The sequence below is a fragment of the Festucalex cinctus genome, chromosome 14 (genome assembly GCF_051991245.1).
Source record: "Festucalex cinctus isolate MCC-2025b chromosome 14, RoL_Fcin_1.0, whole genome shotgun sequence".
NCBI lineage: Eukaryota > Metazoa > Chordata > Actinopteri > Syngnathiformes > Syngnathidae > Festucalex > Festucalex cinctus.
Genome location: NC_135424.1, coordinates 23,628,111 through 23,653,299, shown reverse-complemented (window position 1 = coordinate 23,653,299; position 25,189 = coordinate 23,628,111). Strand labels below are relative to the sequence as shown.

The window sequence follows — 25,189 nt, the reverse complement described above, 5'->3', positions numbered from 1 at the left end:
AATGTTTATTTCGAATATCAACATTATCTTAATACATAAATAAAATGACAATAATCAAGAAAAATAGAAAGTCAAAGAAACAATGACATACAATAGAAAAGAAACAATCGTATATTCGAAAATGAGTGAGAAGAAGTAAAACTTATTTACTCCCACCCCTTCTCCTTAAGTAAATGACATAACTTCCGTCCTCCTACATACACATTGTACATATAAACACACACCCATAACCTTATTTACCACATAAACAGTTCCGGCTTTAAATCTACTGCTTCAACATATTTACATAATAAAGCATCCATAAAGAAAACCATAAAACTAACCAAAACAAAGAAAGAAATAGTAAACAAACAAGCAAACCAACAAATAGAACACCTAATAAGTGAGCCCTCCTCCCTCATCCTCATATTTCTTAAAAATCCTATGTTTATATAGTATTTTAAATTGTCTCATATTTGTACAATGCTTCAACTCCCCACTAAATCCCTTCAGTAACCTAACCCCGCATACTGATAGACAAAAACTCTTTCTTGTTGTACGAAACCTAGGTTCTTTAAAGTCACAATACCGCCGTAGATTATAACCATCATTGGAGTTCTTATTAAACAACTGTTGAATATTCTGCGGTAGTAAATTATATTTTGCTTTAAACATTATTTCCGCTGTTTGATACTGTACCATATCCTGAAACATAAATAATTGAGACCTTAAAAATAATATGTTTGTATAATCCTGATAGCCAGCTTTGTGAATAATCCTTAATGCTCTTTTCTGTAGGATATTTATTGAATGTAGTGAGGTTTTGTAATTATTGCCCCAAACTTCAGCACAGTACTGCAAATAAGGAGAGACTAACGAACAATACAGTATGTGGAGGGATTTACTGTCTAACACCCTCTTCGCCTTATTTATTATTGCAATGTTTCTCGGAATTTTACTCTGTATATATTTAATATGTGGTTTCCAGCTAACTTTGTCATCAATAATTACCCCCAAAAACTTGATTTCACGAACCTTCTCAATTTCTACCCCATCTACTATAATCTTCACCTGTGTATTTGTCGTACAATTTCCAAATAACATTATTTTTGTTTTCCCTAAATTTAATGATAATTTATTACTATGAAACCATATTTTTAATTTGTTCATTTCTTTTGTTATTTCTTCCTGTAATTGTAGCATATTATCCCTTGAGTAAAAAATATTGGTATCATCAGCAAATAACACAGAATGTTGAATCTTAGAAACTACATGCCAATCATTTATATACAAAATAAAAAGTTTAGGGCCTAATACTGACCCCTGGGGGACACCACAAACAATATCCAAACATGATGAGGAATAATCACCCAACTTAACAAACTGCTGTCTCCTACTTAAATAACTTTTTATCCACTCAAGCACGATTCCCTAATACCATATCGTTCTAGTTTATTTATTAATATATGATGGTTAATTGTATCAAATGCCTTCTTGATGTCTATAAATACCCCTGCAGAATATTTCTTGTGATCTATAGCATTTGTAATTAGTTCTATTGCTTCTATTATTGCCAGTGTTGTTGATCTATTAGACCTAAATCCATACTGGTTTTCAGCAAGGATGTTATATTTTTCCAAAAATAAGTCTAATCTATTATTGAAGAGTTTTTCCAATATTTTTGAAAATTGGGGTAGTAGAGAAATTGGTCTATAGTTGGTAAAGTAATGCTTGTTCCCAGTTTTATATATTGGTATGACCTTAGCTATCTTCATTTTATCTGGAAACCCACCAGTCTGAAATGATAGATTGCAAATGTATGTTAAAGGTTTTGAAATTGCCTTAATTAAAGGAACACTTTACTTATTGATCCATTTTTAGCAGCAAAAAGTTGCTACTTTTTCAATAATTAATTTGGTGACGTGATTATTTTTTTATGTACATTTAATAACTTTTAAACCGATGTTAAAATGAATCGAACGCCGGCATGTTTGTTACACGTGACTAAATAACCCGGATGTTTACGTCACTAGTGTGTAAACGCTACACGATGGAAGCGCTATGCAACGCAGCCGTGCATCGAGCGTCAAACCCGGAAGGATTAAACCTTATCGCTTCGAGCCAACACGACAAAATAACCCTACCGAAGGAAAGTCTGCCTTGGATGTGAAAGTTGTGGCGCCAGATGGTCTTTTCGGGCACAAAATAAACTTTAATGAACGAGTGAATCAGGCGGTGTGAGTGGTGCTCGTGCGGGAGCTGCAGGAATGGACAATCCGCTAATGAATGTGTGCTGTCTGGAAATAAAAGAAATCGAGGATCGGTTCCTTGCGGACAATCTCAACTGCATCCTGGAACATCAGACATTCAACATGGCAATACTAAATAGACATTCTCAGGATAGCTTTGGTTGCGATGAAAGATGTGAAGAAGAAAAGTCTTGGAGGAGCCAATATCCAACAGGTAAAGTGACACACAGCACGAGCAATGCAAAACGTGTGGAACTGACAAACTATTTCAGGAAAAAGAAAAAAATAGTAAAATTATATGTATCGTCGTTACAGCGCCCAACCTCCCCTAGCTGTTTTTTTTTTTTCTTTTTTTGCGTAGCGTCCCGATGATGTAAACGAAAGCTTGCAAGAAGGTTGTGTATTAACCGTGTTTATTTATAGACAAAATGAAGTAAGGAAATGCGAGACGCCGTTACCTAGGCTGGTTATCAATGGTTGGGATCCGAACGAAATTAATAGAAATGCAAATGAAACTGGAATGCACCACAGGAAGAACAGCGGGACAGAACACAAATGTAGTACGTCGCACATGCCGATGATAATGACACTAATACACATTCAATAAATTTTTTGTTAAAATAAGATTATGAACATGGTCAATTTGTGAAGTATAAACAACTTACGAGCTAATAAAACATAACGTCCGCGCCTGCTTGTCCTTGCCGGGAGGTCGACAGCACTTAGCAAGCCATTTTCTACGCAAATAGTCTTTTTTTTTTTGGGATAACATACCAGTGTGCTCCTCGCGGGTTTTTCCTTGACGACACCTTGCAAAATTTTGCAATACAGTAAGGCATAAGTGACGTTTGTGTCTTCCTCGTCGTTCTGTCTGCGTGAACTACTGTTCGCCAAGCGAGTATACACACTTGTTACGTCACCACTTGAGGGCGTTCCAACACGGAAGTACTTCTATGTTGAAAAAAGTTAAATAAATCAATATTGGGGTGTATTCTTCAGCTCTTATGCATGTTTCGTAGCTAAACTAACTATTTACTGCCAATCAAGCCATACATGTAAAATTAAAGGTGCCTTCCTTTAACCTTTTTACTAGTGACATATCAATATCATTACAATCAGTAGATTTTTTATTTTTGCTTTTAATGACTATGTCCACTATTTATTGTTCTGTTACAGCTTTAAGAAATAAAGAGTTAGGATTTCTCTCTGGTAAATATTCCTCATAGTTTCCAATATCGGGTATTTGTTTCGCTAATGTAGGTCCCACATTTACAAAAAAAATCATTAAATTTATTAGTTACTTCATCCATGTTATACATCTCTACAGTCTCATCAACAAAATACTTCGGTAAACTATAGTCATTATTACAATTTCTTATAATATCCTTAAGTATGTTCCATGTTCCTTTGATGTTGTGTTTATTATCCTCTAATATCCTTGTATAATAATTTTTCTTACTAGCTCGTATAATATTAGTTAACTTGTTAACTTATTTTTGTATTGTTTATACTTATATTCTGCCTCTGTAGTTCTCTGTCTAATGAAATCTCTATAAAGTGCATTCTTCTTTTTACATGCATTTTTTTTAAAATTATGGTACCTTAATATTACAGCAATAGTGAAGCCAAGCACTTCCCAGTAAGCTATACAGCCGTTGTTAATGGTTGTAGTGAACTAAGCTAGATGTTGTTTTTATTTTTTGCTTTGTTTCTGTCACTTTGTTTTGTTTTGTTTTGTTTTCACTGTGTTGTCTTTAAAAATGATAGATCAAAGGAACATTTCTGATTCAGAAGGGTCATTTAAGCATTTAATGACTTGGGTATTAAGTTGTGGCCCAATATGGCAGCTATTGAATTAATGTGCATTCTGCTTGTGGTACTAAAGTGACATGAAGCGTCCGACTGTGTCATCCTTAACCACTTATGAGGGCGTTACAACATGCTGGAATAATGCAAAGCCCTGTGTGTACATTACTAGCAGGAATTATGTGCTCAAATGCCTTTCATGTAATGTGAGCCAGAGAGTGAATGATGCATGCCGCCAAAAATATTTAGGTATGTGTGGGAAGAAATATTGGTGGTCTTGGCTCTGGACACACCCACAGTATTCAAGAGCAGAGAGAATTTTGAAGCCCCATTTTATATACTTTGTGATTTAGCATTCAAATTTGGCAGGGTTGTTGACTTCCCTGTGACCGCCAAATTTACAAGTCGTGTTTGTTTTCAATTTGCAGGGACTTTAAGCACACTTTAAATTTGATCATACCCTACACCAGATGCCAGCGGTCAGTTAGCCTTTACTGTATGTATATGTACACTTACACACTGAAAACAAGAGCGTCTTTTTTTTTTTTTCTGTGTGAAATGAAGAAGAAAAAAAAAATCTAATTTAATCTGAATACTGTGTTTGTGACTCATTGCACGTTTTGTTTGGATGGTGATCAAATGGCAGATGGAAGTGGACGGGAGAATTTGCATAGCCAGAATATAACGCAACTCTGCACCTTTCCCTCTCTCATGCACATGGAAGATGGATGGCCCTGAGTGAACAATAACATATTTTGTTGCTGCTGAAAACTCGCCAATCAACATGTAGTGAAGAGCAACTTGCCTGGGCCGATACAGAATCCAGCGATGATGCCGACGACACAGCAGACACTTACATAACGCATGAAAGATAAACGAGTCTGGAGAAAGAAAAAAAATTGTCAAATTGGTAATAGTCAAAGTAGAACTCAACACAGTACGAAGAACAGTTGAACACATGGACAATTAATATAACAAACAGACACACGCATACACACACATAATGTGTATATATATACATATATATATATATATATATATATATATATATATATATATATATATATATATATATATATATGTGTGTGTGTGTGTGTATAGATAGATATAGAGATAGATAGATATACGTATGTATGTGTATTAGGGGTGGGTGATATGGCCTCAAAATAATATCACGATATTTTGAGAAAATTTGCGATCAGGATATTTCTGACGATATAGAGGGTGGAAAAATACTGCTGCTTCGGAAAAACATCATTTTTATTACACACATTATTCAAGCCACCCTTTTCAAATAAAATGTAAACATAATAGTGTAAACTTAGTGCAATTGTATGACACAGACTGAAATGAAACAAAAATTATTCAGGTAAGTGTTTCCCCTGAGACATTTAAACGTAATATAAAATCTTCAAACTGAAATAATTTATAAATAAAGAAATGTGCTCATTAAAAGAAAAATGTTTACAAACAGTTGCCAAGCAGCCTGACAATTAAATGTAACTGTTCTCCTACATAACTTGCAAATGATTGTAGTTTGCCATATATCTGACCTCCTGTAGCCAAACCACCGCCACACGACGGAGGTAGCTCCTATTTTAGGCACCAAATCTTGTTTTGAGTACGAAGTCGATGTTGCTGTGCTCCTCTCGCTGTCCGACATTGTTATTTATGCAGTTGAGAACAACCCGCGCGCGTACGTCGAAACGAAGGCGATGGCATATTACGTCGCGGATGACGTCATCCAGTCCCAAACCCAAAAGTTTTCATTTCGTGATATTTAAAATTTTTATCGCCCCTAAAAATTCACCTGTAATATCGTGGAAGGTATGATATGGAACACCCCTAATGTGTATGTGTATGAAAGTTCTGACATGCTAGACTTTCGTCATGATGGTCGTGAAGCGTCCCGGACAATAGGCGACCAATCGTTAACGTGTCACTCTACACGGGCGACGCTACATCAAGACAACCCAAAGTCGTTTACGACATGCCCCGTTTGTCCGCAACACGTCTTTCGGGCCAAAATCGGTCTATTTTCTTGTAGTCTGACCAAGGCATTAGTCATTATATAGACAAAAATGTTGAAGGGGATGTATCTCAATATTTTAAGCCCTTCCGCAGTTAAAGCTACTATATGGAGGATTTCCCCCAAAAATATCTTAACAATAGCCTCTTTATTTGACCATTTATGACTAAAACATATTCAAATTAGTAGATCAACATATTAGCTGTTGATAATGGGTACTCTTACAAGCCTCTGGCCAATATTTTTTTTTAGGAAGCACCCGGTCCAAATCGTTTGAATTTCCCGCCCTCTGTCTGCAGATGTGACGTCATGCGCGTTCTCGTTCGTTGTTTCCTGTAGTCGCGAAGACGGAACTAGTACAGTAAAGCTTTTCGCTGCAATTGAGTTTACTCAGAAGGAACCACCATCTGCATTTAGCATGCCCCAGACACCCGCCGTTACTCCGCGGAAGGCTAAGAATAAAAAGAAGAAAACCATGTCAAGTGCCACGAGAAAAATCTCAACTTGATAGTGAGCGACGCCGGGCAAGAACGAGAGTGAACATCGGTTTGACATTTCAGCGGTGGAGAGAGTTGAGCTCAGACTTGGATTAGAAAAGTGATTCACAGCTGTCTTTCTTTCTACTCCAAAATGTAAGAAGCGAGTATCTTGACATTTAGAAAAAAATGTGTTGTTTGCAAAATGTCAGTAACCTCACGATCGATCACTTCTCGGTCGTAACTTTTTCCAGCAAAAACACAAATACTGTCTTCAGTTTGTACTCGTCAGGGCAAACTAACATTAAACAGTCTCTGTTTGACCCATTTACCTAAAGATGCTCACCTGTAAAATTAGTGTAAATGTTATCCCAGCACTGCAGATGCCCATTATGGTGAATCCACCAACCATAAGAGGCCTCCTCCCCAGCTTCTCTATGGTGAAACACTACAGGAGAACATCATTGAAGAAAACACAGCTTTTCAGTTAATTCAATGATCAAAAGTTGTTTCTATTGCATGCGTATGTAAGCGTACCCCAATGAGTCCAGCAATTATCTCTATTACTCCTGTGCCTGCTGTCGTGTAAGGGATCTCTGGCGGGGGGATCCCGGCATTCTCAAATATGTCATTGGTATAGAACCAGATCTATGAGGAAAAATATCAGTTGTATGAATGTATTTGTAACCCCAGAAATTATTTTATAAGTATGAGGTGTTGCAAAATGACCATTAACATTGGTACTGGACCGTCACTGAACATATTCTCAATTTCACATTATGAGATGATCTTTCTTGAAAAATGTTGTACTATAGAGGCATTATACTGCTGCCATTGGTGGGTTTACATTTCAAATGTTCACTCATTACAAATTTACAGACAGCACCAAGGACTAACCTCAGCATCAGTTTATAAATAATTGCCATCGGGCCTGAACCTCCCCTGTCACAATTTGGTAAATTTCCTATTTTTCCACAAATCAATGTTATTGGTCAGTCCACGTGTCCATAATTTATTGACTGATTTCAATGTTATTTTAGTTAATGAAAACAAATACAATTCAAAAAACAATTTTGTTAATGAAATAAAAACAAAAAAGGTTTTTAAAAACCGAAAACTGAAACTACATTTTACTACATTTTATGTTTACAAAACTAACTATAATGTGCGAAAATGTCCTTCCTTTTTGTCCTTGGTAATTCATTTAATACTTGAGCTTTGGGGATGATTTTAAATGTGATTTTAAGTATATTATTTCGATTTTGGCTCCAATGGCTTGGCTCGCCTGCTTTTTCATTTAACCCAGCCGAAATGAAACGCTAGGTAAGAAATGTGTTACTTTTTTCATTTTACCGTGGTGTTTATTCAATATTACACAAAAATTATACACACGAAAAAAACAAAACAAAACGAAACCTTATACTATAACTAAAAGTAAGCATTTATTTAAAAAAAATAATAATAAAAAAACTAATTAAAACTAACTAAATACAAAAAAAACCTCAAAACTAAATAAAAACTAACTAAAATGAAAATTCCAAACTATAATAATCCTGAGACCAATCTCAAGGTTTGAAAATGGTTGGTTCTCTTTGACGAGGTGTTAATGGTTGAACAAACATGCAGTTTTGCAGTTTTTTTGGGTCTCCCGAAAAGTGGTGATTTTGGGGTGACAAGGAATCTGCCCGACGCAAGAAACACATACAAACTTCTTACAGCATCAATGCCAGAGAGCTGCATGCCGATGTTGATGACCACCACACTGAGGACCTGCCAGCGGACCGTTTCATCAAGGAGCAGATTCCACACTGACAGTGTCTCCACTGATGACAAGGAACGCTGCTCTTCCTGCATCTCCTCAATCTCAGCCTGGATGTTACAATTGGCTCTGTACCACTTCAGAGCTAGGGAAACACATAATGGGCGTCATAAAACAATGCCACAAATACTGTAATACCTGTATTATGCAGGGGTCTTAATGAGAAATGAACATTTTTCACATTCAGAAAAAAAAAAAAAAATTCATTCAGAAATTAAAAAAATATATACTGTGTGTACATGTGTATATATATATATATATATATATATATATATATATATATATATATATAATTTAGGGGTGGGAATCTCTGACATGAGGCCGATTCGATATGTATCTCGATACACAGGTTGCGATTCGATTTAAAAACGATATCTTTCAGAACAGAACGGTTCGATACGCTTTGATTAAGTTTGGGAACGATACAATTTTCGATTCGATACGATTCATTTCAATATTCAAAACTTATAGTGAAATTTTTTTCTTGTAGACGTTAATCTTAAAACACCACAAATTTTTACAGTATCTTCAAACGTGTTAAAAAAACAACAACAAAAATGTCTTCTATATTTTCATATATTGAATCAATTATTTAATTACACCGCAACAAAGGCCTGGACGTATAACTGAAAAATGTATCAGTTTCAATATTTATAAGTCGTTATTGACAGTTGTAATTGATTTTTTTTCTATTCAAAATAAGGATCATGAAAACAAAAGGCTGATAATTTAATTTGAAATATAAATATTTAACCTTTAAAAAGACACCAACACAATTAAACAGAATATGTGCACAGTGTGAAGTAGTTCAGAAACATAAATTTATGGTCATGAAATAAACCTACCATCCAGCCAAAAGAAATATGAAGCCACCTTATGGAAAAATAAATCTATCACACATTTTAAACCACTTAATATATCCAAAAATATTGCCAAAAGTGCCCTTCCCTTTTTATCAACAATTTTTGTTTTTCTTTTGCCATCACATTCATTTTTGGGTAATGTATGACAACTTTTTTTTTATTTTATTTTATTTTTTTATTTTTTTTAATCTGAGACTCGATGATGACCACGGAATCACAACTGTTCATTTATTTTTATTTTATTTTTTCGGCTGGGGCTGTCGTTCATTTTGAGTTTGATGACGTAATTGCGGGCACGTCTCAGTTCTCCTATCTGCTGCTCATACAAGTTGTGTAGTGTACATTGACAGGGAGCCACAAACTGAGAAATGAGATGCTTGCAGTATGCTTTTAGCTTTGCTGGTGTGTTGGCTGTGGGACATACCTGTGTAGTTTGGATCCATGCATTGGATCGTCACGGAAGTTATTCTTTTAGCTCGCGCGCAGTACCAACGCCGGGACATACAAGTGCACCGAGAGGACTCGATAGCCATGGGAAATACCGAGATGTACGGCACCGGCTTCTGCTACTGTCTTCAGTGGCATGCTGTCACTCGCACACTATCCCGTGACGTGCGCGAGTCCGGCGTTGACGGTAGGCGTGACGTCTTTGCATTATGTTTACAACATCCGGGGAATGAAGCGTCTCTGAGCGCTAATTTGCTAGCTCTCTGTCAACACGGAAGTAGCTTGAATAGTGATGCTATTGAAATGTAAACAAAACAAGTAGAGTACGGCGCAGAACTCTTGCTATTGTTATGAAAACCATAAAGCCTCACTTCACAGCCATGCGATATCCGGTCCACAGCTTTACAAGCAACGTATCTAAGGTTTCGCGGCGGATTTTGTATCGGTAGGCGAGTTTGATATATATATATATATATATATATATATATATATATATATAAAACTTCATGCTTTACATATTGTAATTAAAAGTTCATCATTTAAAAGCAGTACAAACCCAATTAAATTTAACAGCAAAATAAATTAAAAAAATAGCTGACTAAAGTTACTATAGGAGCACACGGTGCAAACATTTTTTTTGTAAACAAAATGTAAAAAACATTTTTAACACTACCACTACTAGAATTCTAAAACAACTCCCAGAGCAGTCATTTTGATGGCTTGTACTCTTGCCTAATAATAATAATAGTAATCACCTAATATGGTTATTACTTGCTGTTTTGAGTTGCTAATAAAACCCCTCTCTTGCTTTTCTGTGGAAAACGGATGTATTAATTTCGATTATGTGGCTTGTACTGCCTTGTTCGTCATGACTCCATCACATCTAGGAGTGCATTTTTTACTCTAAGGGGCCTATTCAGGTTTGCATCGCCTTTGCACCGCACTAACTGGCAAAAATGGAGCAATCTGCGAGCGCCTGATTCACTAAACACGCGCAGATGGGGAAATCCGTCACTAAGTGCTCTGCCGAACAGATTGCGTCACGGTGCGCCGGTGTTATTTGCGCGTATGTAAATTAGGTAATTTGCATACATTTGATGCAAAATATGCCCACCCCAATGCAAATGAGACACATTGATATGCAGCGTCTAATTCACTAACGCCAGCGCAAATAGCCACACCTCGTTTGCGTGACGCAAATAACGTTTTTGGAAAGCATGTATTAACTGCTGCAATCTCGATCATGACAGCATTGCGTGCCATTTGCAGCACAACGTCCACGGCAGATCACGCAGAGAGGGGGAAGAGAGAGAGAGAAAAAGAGAGAGAGGGGGAAATATTTTCGTGTTAGTTTAGGACACATAACGTAACCCGGGCTGATCGGCAATGGTGGGGAGGCATTTTACCATCATTTTTACGTGCCAGATGCATACTGTACGCCCACGCCAACCTCTGAAAATATATTTTTAAAATACGATCGCACCAATAATTTGTACTTTATGAATGAATGACGTTGTTGTCGTCCTCTATGCTCTGTACAGCTTAATGGCGCTATAAACGCTTACTCTCGGTCCAACCTCGCTTTCCGATAATGTCATCTTTCTCGCAACTGTTACTATAACAACCATGTTGTTGGCGCAAATCCGTTGCCATGTGTGGTAAATCAGGTGCACATTTGCTCCAAGCTGTCAGTTTTGTGGGCGTGTTTGCGCCGGTATATCATTAGAGCAATATCCTTAGTGAATAGGTGGGTAACTGGGCGCAGACTGCGGGTGCAGTTGTGGTGCAATATTTGCGCTATTACCTGACGCAGCGCATTCTTAGTGAATATGCCCCTACCCCTGCGTCGGTACACGGTTCCTTTTAGCGGATGTGGGCTGGTCTTGTTTTGACTTGCTATCTGAAACTGCCGAGCGATCCAGCGACCACTCATCGTAATTCATCAGTAGTGATGGGACTTTTGGCTCTTTCAGGCTGTTCAAAAGACTGGCTCTTTTATGTTTTTTATGTTTTGTTTTCTTTTTCTAGCCTTTTCAAAAAATGACTTATGGAATAGTCTAAATAATAACATTCAATGAAGTTTTATTCTCTTAGAACATGAGAAAATATAAATGTGTAGTGTACAGTGTTGCCACAGTTACCTTGAAAAAGTAACTTAGTTACTTTACTGATTACTTGGTTTTAAAAGTAACTAAATTGCGTTACTGATTACTTGATTTTAAAAGTAACTAAGTTAGATTAAAAGTTACTTTTTTAGTTACTTTCAGCAGCTGCCGATAACACCATCTCAACATAAAAATAATGCAGTAGAAACGGAGTTCCAAATACTTTATTGAAAGTGCATTTTTAACATGAAAATAAAGGTTTTTTTTATGAAAAACAAAATAGGCAGTTTCTCTTGACTTCTTGTAACGTAAATACTTTTTATAAAACAAAAAATAAAAATCTATCCAGGTTGAACATGAAAATCCCCTAAATTCCTCTATTGTTTGTTTGTTCCGCTATTCCAGTGTGTACACATGTATCAGTTTAAATATTTATTAGTAGTTATTGACAGTTATAATTGTTTTTTGGTTTGTTTGTTTTTTCTCTTCAAAATAAGGATCAGGAAAACAAAAGGTTGATAATTTAATGTTAAATATAAATATTTAACCTTTAGACAGACACCAACACAATTAAACAGAATATTTGCACATTGTGAAGTATTTCAGAAACATAAATTTAAGACATGAAATAAACCTACCATCCAGCCAAAAGAAATATGAAGCCACCTTATGGAACAATAAATCTATCAAACACATTTTAACCACTTAATATATGGAAATATTTCCAAAAGTTCATTTCCCTTTTTAATCAACAATTTTTGTATTTAACAATTGTTTTTTCTTTTGTCATCACTTTCATTTTTGGTTAATGTATGACATCTTTTTTTGTTTTTTTAATCTGAGACACGATGATGACCACAGAATCACTACTGTTTATATTTTGTTTTTTGGGCTGTCGTAATCGTGGGCACGTCTCAGTTCTCCTATCTGCTGCTCATGCTAGTTGTAGACATTGACAGGGAGCCACAAACTGAGAAATGAGATACTTGCAGTGTGCTTTTAGCTTAGCTGGTGTGTTGGCTGTGGGACATACCTGTGTCGTTTGAATCCATGCATTGGATCGTCACGGGAGTTATTCTTTTTGGCTCGCGCGCAGTACCAACGCCGGCCCGGGACATACAAGTGCACCGAGAGGACTCGATAGCCATGGGAAATACCGAGATGTACGGCACCGGCTTCTGCTAACTGTCTCCATTTGTATGTTGTCACTCGTTGCGCGCGCGCGCGCGCGCCGTGTCGCGAGCACGGAAACACGGAAGTAGCTTGAATGGTGATGCTACTGAAATGTAAACAAAACAAGTAGAGCACGGCGCAGAACTCTTGCTATTGTTATGAAAACCATAAAGCCTCACTCGCAACCGATACGGTCGTTTAGCTCCCCTTGACGAACGATGGTTCGGTCGAATCGTTTTTTTGTTCCACCCCTACTGAAAACGTAACTTGTCTGACGTCACTCCCCCTGGCGAGAGGGCGGAGACGACCTCATCCCATAATGCTTCACGGACCAGTTGAGGATGGAAATAAATTATTTTTTTTACCACTTTTATGGTCCATAATGCACACTTTTTTTGTTGTGTTGTGTGCCTGTTGGTTAATAAAACTAGTAGTAAAAGTATCATCACTTTTGTTTTGAATGTGCAAACCATTCATGACCAGACCATGGCTGAATTCAGTGTGGTGATCAATGACTTCTGCCTCATCTTCGAAGTTAGCAGTAGTTGTTTGTGACTGTTACAACAGTGAGATAGTTTGCCTTCTTCATGAAAATGTGGAGTAACGCATTGATTCTCTGGACAGTAACTTTAATCAGACTACTTTGTTGAATAAAGTAACGCGTTAGACTATTAGTTACTTTAGAAAGCAACTTTTTTGAGTAAAGTAACGCGTTACCGGCAACACTGGTAGTGTACAACACTTTACATACATTGACCAGCATGTGCATGTGTACAATGCACCAGCGATATTTTGACTGTCTAGTGACAGCTAGACAGTAGAGTTGCTGTCTAGCTGTCACATCCATCAAATCTACCTTTTAGCCCCTCACTTCTACTAGGTCGCGAGTACTTCGGCAGCCTCTCCTCTCCCCCTGCACTGCTGTTGTACGCCTCCTCTCCTCTTCATTCCTCTCTCCGTGACGTTTTGACGTCTGCCATGGCGCTAAAGCAGACATGCGCAGTGAGCGGTGTCCTCTCTCTCTTTTTGTTGTTTGTTTCAGAGTTTAATGACCCAATTACAAGTTAATTGTTTGATTGACACTAATATGCGAAGTTGACGCTCCCTCCAAAAGCGAACGGTCGGTGCATGCGGTTGGCAGAGGAGATGAACGGCTCTCGATAAAGACTCAGTTCTCATCGTTGACGTTGAAAAGACTCGATTCGTTCGTGACCGACACATCACTATTCATCAGACTCTCTGTCAGCTTCTCAGAATGTATTTGTGTCGTCTTCTCTCTCGTTTAGTTTGTTTTTTATTCAACATCGTGATCTAGCTTGTATCCAAAGCCAAATGCCTCCGCGTTGAATGGTAGTTGCTACGGAAGCTCAGCAGCGCCAACTACAGAAGCCCAGCGGCGCAACCCTTTGAGTCCCAGCAACGCAAACGATGTACATTGAAATGAATAGAGCAAGAGCAGTCAAATTGACGGGTGTCGAGGTAAAATAGTAATTACTCCTAAATATTTTTCTATTTTTAATATAATAAAATGGCAGTGCAGTAATGATATATATTCAGAGAGAGGAACAGTCAAAAGACCTGCAACATTATTGATCTATGTAAGCAGAGTAACAACAAATCCAATTTTGAGAACAGTCAAAATGACGGCTCTGGGAGATCTAGTTAAAGACCTGAATCATAGGCATGGGAGAACAGCATAGTTTTTAACCTGGATTTAAAAGCTTTTACACTTTATTTTTATGTTGAGGAATTATTTTATTCATTCATACACATCTCTGATAATAAAGGACACCAGAAAATCGGGGGACTGTACAAGTACAGAGCAAAAACTTCTGTTTAAGGGTGATTTTATTTATTTATATGTATATATATATATATATATATATATATATATATATATATATATATATATACACACACACACACACATATATATATATATATATATATATATATATATATATATATATATATATACGGGATTTTGAGGTGTTGTTCAAGTCGATGAAGACCCATTTAGCAAATATAGTGGGACACAGCATCAGCAGGAGTATTCAAGTGGCAGGCACAATTTGAAGAAATACTGCAGCCAGTCTTTGCATCTAGCGAACAAAGAACTGTAGAGAATATTACAAGGCCGCTTCTGTCAAAATTTGATGGATGACATTCTTAATTAGATTAGGGGGGTCATGTATGGGTCATGACCCCTCCCTAATGAAGCTTAATGACCCTTTAATAACTTCCAGATGTCATATAATGAGGGTTAATGACCTTTAATGACTTCCTGATGTCATTTAATGAGGGTTAATGACCCTTAATGACTTCCTGATGTCATTTAATGAAGATTAATGACCCCTAATGACTTCCTGATGTCATTTAATGAAGATTAATGACCCTTAATGACTTCCTGATGTCATTTAATGAAGATTAATGACCCTTTAATGACTTCCAGATGTCATATAATGAGGGTTAATGACCTTTAATGACTTCCAGATGTCATTTAATGAGGGGTAATGACCTTTAATGACTTCCGGATGTCGTTTAATGAGGATGAATGACCTTTAATGACTTCCGGATGTCGTATAATGAAGATGAATGACTTTTAATGACTTCCGGATGTCGTTTAATGAAGATGAATGACCTTTAATGACTTCCAGGTGTTATATAATGAAGATGAATGACCCTTAATGACTTCCTGATGTCATTTAATGAAGATTAATGACCCCTTAATGAAGATGGATGATGTGTAGGTGGTGTTCCTACCTGTTTTTGCAGATATCATGGCTGACCCGGGTTCAAATGCTAATTGTTTGGTTAACTTCCGGATCCGGTGCACGCCCCCTAGATTGAGTGAATAATAATGAGATTGAATGACGTGATCGGAGGGAGTGGTTTAGTATGGGTAAAACCGCCGGGGGAAAAGTACTAGCCATTTCTATTATGGTGAAGGGGGAAAAGTATGCGCAAACACGGCTCAAAGATTGTATTTTTAGAGGTTGTAAAACAAGAAGTATAAGGTAAGGTTAAACTGTGATACGGTGGTTGGTATTATGAAATTAAAAAACATGAAGTTATACATTATATGTAAAAATGTTGTAAGAGTCGTTCGTGACTGCTGGGGTTGAATCTGAAAATAAACGGATAAAACTATATAATTTCCCCTTACTGATATAGTTACTATCTGACATTTTTGTTCAATATTTCTGTGAGTAGGGGGAAGCATATGCAGTCAAAGATTCATGGGGAGGTCAAATGTATGTCTGTGCTTGTGTGTGCGTACGCGCATGTATGGCTGCATGGGGGTCAAAGAAGTGTGAGGACAGACGGGCGGCTGAAGAAGTGTGAGGTTAGACGGTGGCTATAATGTTGTTAGTTTGAAAAGACAACGCTTCCTAAAATATATTACAAAAATATGCATCTACTTAGATCTGATTCTATTTATAATGATAATTTTATGTAGAAATTGGTGAAAAGCCATCATCAGCGATAGTCTCCTTACCCCTGCGAGGACAGGGGTTGCTGGTCATAAAATTAAATTAAGCTGAAGAAGAACGGATACGCAGCTAATTGCGAGGGGCCATTTTTGGTCTGAGAAAGGCGATTGTTCAATATTCCTGTGAGTAGGGGGAAGCAGAGGCAGTCAAAGATTCACGGGGAGGTCAAATGTATGTCTGAGGGGCCTGTGTATGCGTGTGTGCGTTTGCATGAGAGCTGAACAGTGTAAGATTAAACGGTAACTGTAATGTTGGTTTTCAAGAAGAGATTTCCAAAACTGCTTCTTTAAAAAAACATCTACACAGATATCCATTTATGATAGTTTTATGCAGCAACCGTTAGTTGAAACATCCTAGCTAACATTTTCTCAAGGATTTGAAAAGTGGTGACAAGTGAAAACTAATTAAGCTTACCTATAGGCGTAACGGTGTGTGGCTTTGAGTCCATCACATACATGCTCTGCATAGAGCATATATGCGTAGCAGCGAGGTATGCGTAGCAGAAAGGGGAGATGTCCCTACACTCGTGAGAATTTTCTGAGGCTTGTTGGAGACACTAGGACTCTGTCACAGTTTGAGTGTGTGTGTTTCAATGACCATAATTGTTGGGGGGCTGGTGGATATGAGCGAGGGGGTTGGTTAGACGTCTGCCAGCGTGCTCTCCTTGGGATATTTTCTCAAATACTAAAACCCAAATGCCAATCCTCTGAACCGAATGACCAGTTGTCTAAACACATTGAATAAATGTAACCCCTCATTTTCCAATGCCATAAAAACATTTTACATGAAGACACAATTCACAAATTGCTCTCATGCGATACAAAATGTTTACCACAAGTCAACAATATTTGAACACAACGGACTTAACTGGCGTTCACACAACAACTCAAAAATTGAATACACTTGTTGCTAATGATGTGACCACACCTATAAACTCAAGTTCAGAGTGTACAGTTTGCTGGAGAGTCCAAACAAGCGCAATGGATAGAGGCAGAGCCAGAGGAAGAGGAATTAGAGGAGGGAGAGGAGCAGGTCGAGCAATGCAAAAGTTATAAAATAGTAACATGGAATGGTAAGGGTATTCGTAAACACGAAAATAAAAATAATAATTTAACCATCTTATTACAGTCTTTCTCAATTGCTAATACACATTTCTTGAAACCTGTACCCATTTTCTCAAAACCTTAAACACAAACACAAAAATTCTAACAATTTTCACAAAAGCCGTGACTTTTCACTTCAAAACCTATTATCCGGTATTCAAATCCGAACAATATATTCAGATCATACACACAGTAAGTCAAAATCTATTCACCATGAGAGCATTTGTTAGACACGACATAAAATAATCTAACACAGAGCATCCAGGGTAGGTAGTCAACAGAGGTTTATTTTACATGCATGAACAAACATAGTTTTTGGCACTAGACAAATTACTAACCAAGTTAAAATTATGGTGAATTCAAATGAAATAGAAAGGGTGTATGAAAATAAATTCCTTGGAGTAGTTATTGATGATAAATTATGTTGGAAGCCACATGTAGAAAATGTTAAAAGGAAAATGTCAAAAATCATCGGGATACTCTATAAAACTAAGGATGTCCTGAACATGAACTCATTATATATATTATATAGTTCATTATTATTACCATATTTGACCTATTGTGTGGAAATCTGGGGGGCTGCATATAAAACAAACACTAACTCTGTTTTCAATTTGCAAAAAAGAGCCATAAGGATTATTAATCGTTCAAAATATACAGAATCAACACATCCATTATTTATCAAATTAAATACAATGACATTTTATGACTTGGTTGAGTTTAAAATAGCACAAATAATGTACAAAGTATATAACAATCTACTCTGCTATATTACTCAGACATTGTTTGAAAATAGACACAGTCCTTATGATATAAGGGGTACAAGTGTGTACAAAAAACCCAAAACAAGAACAAATATTAAGCAAAGGTGTGTTTCTGTAAAAGGTGTTAATTTGTGGAATAATCTGGGAATTGACTTGAAAAGATGTGACTCACTTGTTGAGTTAAAAAAAAAATGTTTAAATGCAAAGTTAAAAAAAATTACTTTTGTCAAATAAGAGCATGAAAATTGTATATAATGAGTATGAGTATATGATTTATAAATGTATTATGGTATATGTTTAGGAATTTCATGTATATATGTTGCTGGATAATGCACGCATCATTTTATTTTTTAAAAATATTAACCTAGTATTGTATCAATAATGAAATAAGTTTAAATGTATAATGTATGAGGGGTAGGACTAAATAAGTTAACTTCTTCCTACTCCCTTTTGAACATGTAAACTATGATGAGTTTGTTTTTTCTTTTCTTCTTTTCTTTTTTAACTTTTGTTTCTCTGCTGTTTGTTTTTATGTTCAATAATTCAATCAAAAAACGTGATAGAGTCAAAATGGGTACTTTTAACAAAAAAACATGCATTAGTCTTAGGGCAAAATAATTTAGGAATAGTGTGAAATGTGTTTAAGTTTTATCCAAAAAGAGTGGATGAGTTTTGAGAATTGGGTCTAAGCCTGAACCGTGTGTAAGGTTTGGTCAAAAAAGTGTTTCATTCCAGAAATTAGTCTCGGAAACTGAGAATTTGCTTCATCGAACGGGGTTTGGTGTTTTAGCAACTGATAAAAACTGTTAAGTTAAAAGCGGACATGACAATACAATAACCACACATAACAAAATCAGAACAACCCTATCTCAATTGTAAATAATACATTCAAATATTCACACCAACTTCTAGGCCGTGGGGTGAACCCCAAAAAAGTGCCTAGAAAATGAGTTTCGCTCCACTGTCTGGGCACTACTTGTTCAATGCATTTTTTGATAGATAATACCCTTCTGAACTTTGGGTTAAAAGTTCACCCAATGTTTTCCTGCCCCAATTTTGTCACAAGCCAGAAATGCATATATAGGTAAATAACAAAAAACGAAAATCTTGTGCTGCAGTTTTTGGTTGTAAAACGTCTTACATTAAATTTGGCAACAGAAAATCATTCCCAGATGTTATAAATACATGTACCTAACATCAGAAACAAGTATTGGTGGTTTGGTGCAATCATGTGAATTTAGATAATTAAATATATTAAATTTGTGCCAAAAAAACAAAAAACGCTTCAACTAGAAGTGAAACCAGCACACAGATGTTACATTTAGCTATGTTTATGTTTCATATATGAAAACAATTCACAACCTATTACGTAATGAAAGGTACACAAGAAGCAGCATACATCGGCCAAAAATACTACCATGCACCACAAACCTGGAACAAGGCAAAATGGACTAGATGGAAATAGATGCATTCAGAGCCCAGATTATTATAACATATAGAATATTTATTAAAGTATCAGATTGTGTCATCACAGCATGTCATTTATACCCCCCGTCCCCTACCCAAAAAATATTAATAAAAAAAATAATAATAATAAAATAAAAATCAAATGTGCATTCACAATAAAACCTTTGGAACTTCATTGGAACAGCTCTCTTTTATTTTTTTGGCAGACCAATTTAACAAAGGTCTGTGTTGTGGAAAAATGGAATACAGACATTTTAATTTTTGCTTGAAAAGTGTTAAAATGGAGAGTTAACATCTTGATAATGAAACAAACAAAATGGCAGATTTTACAGCCCTGCACTGTAAAGTGTCCTCGTATGCCCTGTCATTTTACAACCTGATGTTGTACCAGCCATGTGTTAGTGTCACTTTCTTGGCTTACATCAGTAGACTCAGTAGTTGATGTATCTGATGAGTGAGGTACCCTGTCTAAAAGTTTGTCAGTTGTTGGTAATGTCTCTACAAAAACCATTTCAGAGTTGTTGCTGGAAAGGGGTGTGAAAAACCAGATGGGGGAAATCACGCCTCAATCTTCGTTTCAGTATATCCTGCCTGAAATAGAAAATTGAAGGGGAAGATGAGCACAAGATACACATATTCACATCACACTAGGGCTGCTCTATTATGGAAAAAAATAATCATCACAATTATTTTGGTAATAATTGAAATCAAGATTATTCTAAACAATTATATTTTGTTCAAATCAAGAAAATATTTCAACATTTGAAAATAAGACAATCACAATCATATGAAACTATAATTATGTAAGTTGCTTTTGGATCCAACAAAATTTGTAATATATTATTATTATTATTATTATTATTATTATTATGACGTTAGCAAAAATTTGAAGTTGGGGTGCAGTGTGTGTGTGCAGTAAGCTAGTTTTGACATGGGTGTGTGGTAAAATAACTCGTGTGGGCGTGCCACAACTCAAAATTAGTATTATTAGTGCTGCAGCTATAGAATATTTTGGTATTTGGATATCCTACTGAAAATTCTAGTGAATAATCGTATATTTGGATAGAAATACAAATATACCTATAGGCCTATATACTTTCTTGGTCAAAGAACAATTATAAATACAGAAGACAAAAAAACACATTTGCATGTAATAATTAACAACCAACTGGTTTTCATTTTTAGAGAATCAATTTTATTTATTTATTTATTTTTTACTTAAATTGAGCTTGTCAGCAAACTATTTTTCTCTGAAACAGTGAGATTTTAGACAAATCTCTCCCCATAGATTTCATAAATGTGTTTCAATGTGAAGATTTATATGTTACCTGTAGTCTGAAGCATCAAGATCCCCGTGTTTATTAACACTGTTCACAAACCCCTTAGCTTGTCCATTCTCATCACATCTTTGTCAACTATAATCCTTTGACGGATTACTTGTTCACATACTGTTGCAAACTCCTGTCCGTGCGATGGAGGAAATTTTTCCATACCAGATCGGTCGTGGCCCGATATAATAATTTTTTGCTAGGTTAAGTTTTAAGGCTATAGTTTAGTAAAAACGCGAGCTGCTGAATGATTTATCGAGTGAATCCAACAGTTGTTACCAAACTCGAGTTACCTGTGCCCATCAGAGTCATAATATAGTCACAGCTACACACTCCCTTTTCCCCAAACTCTCTCTCATCAACCTCAACAAACACTTTACTTTACTTAAATCTTTGATGTGCATATACTGTAAAGAGGTGATGTGACAATAACACTTATAATGTAATTCTTTTTTGTCTAAAGGCGGGTTGGTTGCTGCAGGCCGCTGAGATGAAGAAAGACTGTTCCATTCTTCTGCATATTCAAGACAAAAGACTGTGTCACAATGGAGGTGCAGTTTTGTTTCAGAGATTACACAAGGTTCTTAAAGTCAACAGCAACCAACCCGCCTTGAGACAAAAAAGAATTACATTATAAGTGTTATTGTCACATCACCTCTTTACAGTATATGCACATCAAAGATTTAAGTAAAGTAAAGTGTTTGTTGAGGTTGATGAGAGAGAGTTTGGGGAAAAGGGAGTGTGTAGCTGTGACTATATTATGACTCTGATGGGCACAGGTAACTCGAGTTTGGTAACAACTGTTGGATTCACTCGATAAATCATTCAGCAGCTCGCGTTTTTACTAAACTATAGCCTTAAAACTTAACCTAGCAAAAAATTATTATATCGGGCCACGACCGATCTGGTATGGAAAAATTTCCTCCATCGCACGGACAGGAGTTTGCAACAGTATGTGAACAAGTAATCCGTCAAAGGATTATAGTTGACAAAGATGTGATGAGAATGGACAAGCTAAGGGGTTTGTGAACAGTGTTAATAAACACGGGGATCTTGATGCTTCAGACTACAGGTAACATATAAATCTTCACATTGAAACACATTTATGAAATCTATGGGGAGAGATTTGTCTAAAATCTCACTGTTTCAGAGAAAAATAGTTTGCTGACAAGCTCAATTTAAGTAAAAAATAAATAAATAAATAAATAAAATTGATTCTCTAAAAATGAAAACCAGTTGGTTGTTAATTATTACATGCAAATGTGTTTTTTTGTCTTCTGTATTTATAATTGTTCTTTGACCAAGAAAGTATATAGGCCTATAGGTATATTTGTATTTCTATCCAAATATACGATTATTCACTAGAATTTTCAGTAGGATATCCAAATACCAAAATATTCGATAGCTGCAGCACTAATAATACTAATTTTGAGTTGTGGCACGCCCACACGAGTTATTTTACCACACACCCATGTCAAAACTAGCTTACTGCACACACACACTGCACCCCAACTTCAAATTTTTGCTAACGTCATAATAATAATAATAATAATAATAATAATAATAATAATAATAATATATTACAAATTTTGTTGGATCCAAAAGCAACTTACATAATTATAGTTTCATATGATTGTGATTGTCTTATTTTCAAATGTTGAAATATTTTCTTGATTTGAACAAAATATAATTGTTTAGAATAATCTTGATTTCAATTATTACCAAAATAATTGTGATGATTATTTTTTTCCATAATAGAGCAGCCCTAGTGTGATGTGAATATGTGTATCTTGTGCTCATCTTCCCCTTCAATTTTCTATTTCAGGCAGGATATACTGAAACGAAGATTGAGGCGTGATTTCCCCCATCTGGTTTTTCACACCCCTTTCCAGCAACAACTCTGAAATGGTTTTTGTAGAGACATTACCAACAACTGACAAACTTTTAGACAGGGTACCTCACTCATCAGATACATCAACTACTGAGTCTACTGATGTAAGCCAAGAAAGTGACACTAACACATGGCTGGTACAACATCAGGTTGTAAAATGACAGGGCATACGAGGACACTTTACAGTGCAGGGCTGTAAAATCTATGTAAAATCTGCCATTTTGTTTGTTTCATTATCAAGATGTTAACTCTCCATTTTAACACTTTTCAAGCAAAAATTAAAATGTCTGTATTCCATTTTTCCACAACACAGACCTTTGTTAAATTGGTCTGCCAAAAAAATAAAAGAGAGCTGTTCCAATGAAGTTCCAAAGGTTTTATTGTGAATGCACATTTGATTTTTATTTTATTATTATTATTTTTTTTATTAATATTTTTTGGGTAGGGGACGGGGGGTATAAATGACATGCTGTGATGACACAATCTGATACTTTAATAAATATTCTATATGTTATAATAATCTGGGCTCTGAATGCATCTATTTCCATCTAGTCCATTTTGCCTTGTTCCAGGTTTGTGGTGCATGGTAGTATTTTTGGCCGATGTATGCTGCTTCTTGTGTACCTTTCATTACGTAATAGGTTGTGAATTGTTTTCATATATGAAACATAAACATAGCTAAATGTAACATCTGTGTGCTGGTTTCGCTTCTAGTTGAAGCGTTTTTTGTTTTTTTGGCACAAATTTAATATATTTAATTATCTAAATTCACATGATTGCACCAAACCACCAATACTTGTTTCTGATGTTAGGTACATGTATTTATAACATCTGGGAATGATTTTCTGTTGCCAAATTTAATGTAAGACGTTTTACAACCAAAAACTGCAGCACAAGATTTTCGTTTTTTGTTATTTACCTATATATGCATTTCTGGCTTGTGACAAAATTGGGGCAGGAAAACATTGGGTGAACTTTTAACCCAAAGTTCAGAAGGGTATTATCTATCAAAAAATGCATTGAACAAGTAGTGCCCAGACAGTGGAGCAAAACTCATTTTCTAGGCACTTTTTTGGGGTTCACCCCACGGCCTAGAAGTTGGTGTGAATATTTGAATGTATTATTTACAATTGAGATAGGGTTGTTCTGATTTTGTTATGTGTGGTTATTGTATTGTCATGTCCGCTTTTAACTTAACAGTTTTTATCAGTTGCTAAAACACCAAACCCCGTTCGATGAAGCAAATTCTCAGTTTCCGAGACTAATTTCTGGAATGAAACACTTTTTTGACCAAACCTTACACACGGTTCAGGCTTAGACCCAATTCTCAAAACTCATCCACTCTTTTTGGATAAAACTTAAACACATTTCACACTATTCCTAAATTATTTTGCCCTAAGACTAATGCATGTTTTTTTGTTAAAAGTACCCATTTTGACTCTATCACGTTTTTTGATTGAATTATTGAACATAAAAACAAACAGCAGAGAAACAAAAGTTAAAAAAGAAAAGAAGAAAAGAAAAAACAAACTCATCATAGTTTACATGTTCAAAAGGGAGTAGGAAGAAGTTAACTTATTTAGTCCTACCCCTCATACATTATACATTTAAACTTATTTCATTATTGATACAATACTAGGTTAATATTTTTAAAAATAAAATGATGCGTGCATTATCCAGCAACATATATACATGAAATTCCTAAACATATACCATAATACATTTATAAATCATATACTCATACTCATTATATACAATTTTCATGCTCTTATTTGACAAAAGTAATTTTTTTTAACTTTGCATTTAAACATTTTTTTTTTAACTCAACAAGTGAGTCACATCTTTTCAAGTCAATTCCCAGATTATTCCACAAATTAACACCTTTTACAGAAACACAACTTTGCTTAATATTTGTTCTTGTTTTGGGTTTTTTGTACACACTTGTACCCCTTATATCATAAGGACTGTGTCTATTTTCAAACAATGTCTGAGTAATATAGCAGAGTAGATTGTTATATACTTTGTACATTATTTGTGCTATTTTAAACTCAACCAAGTCATAAAATGTCATTGTATTTAATTTGATAAATAATGGATGTGTTGATTCTGTATATTTTGAACGATTAATAATCCTTATGGCTCTTTTTTGCAAATTGAAAACAGAGTTAGTGTTTGTTTTATATGCAGCCCCCCAGA

The 25,189-nt window shown here is 35.7% G+C and overlaps 1 protein-coding gene and 2 long non-coding RNA genes across 6 annotated transcripts in view; 1 reads left to right on the top strand and 2 right to left on the bottom strand.

Annotated features, from left to right (window-relative positions):
• The window catches only part of slc2a15a (solute carrier family 2 member 15a), a 54,604-nt gene that overhangs the window by 4,802 nt on the left and 24,613 nt on the right, over positions 1-25,189 (bottom strand). For all 4 annotated transcript variants that reach the window (XM_077495338.1, XM_077495341.1, XM_077495342.1 and 1 more), the window contains 4 exons: positions 8,256-8,443; positions 7,077-7,187; positions 6,886-6,987; positions 4,840-4,915 (listed from right to left, as the gene is read on the bottom strand). In XM_077495338.1, coding sequence (XP_077351464.1) covers positions 4,840-4,915; positions 6,886-6,987; positions 7,077-7,187; positions 8,256-8,443 — 477 coding nt within the window. The remainder of the gene's footprint in view (positions 1-4,839; positions 4,916-6,885; positions 6,988-7,076; positions 7,188-8,255; positions 8,444-25,189) is intronic.
• LOC144001216 (uncharacterized) lies at positions 19,946-21,171 on the bottom strand. Its single transcript, XR_013278409.1, has 2 exons — positions 21,103-21,171; positions 19,946-20,365 (listed from the first exon to the last, which is right to left on the bottom strand). It is a non-coding gene; the product is annotated as an uncharacterized LOC144001216 (long non-coding RNA).
• LOC144001217 (uncharacterized) lies at positions 22,106-23,358 on the top strand. Its single transcript, XR_013278410.1, has 2 exons — positions 22,106-22,174; positions 22,928-23,358. It is a non-coding gene; the product is annotated as an uncharacterized LOC144001217 (long non-coding RNA).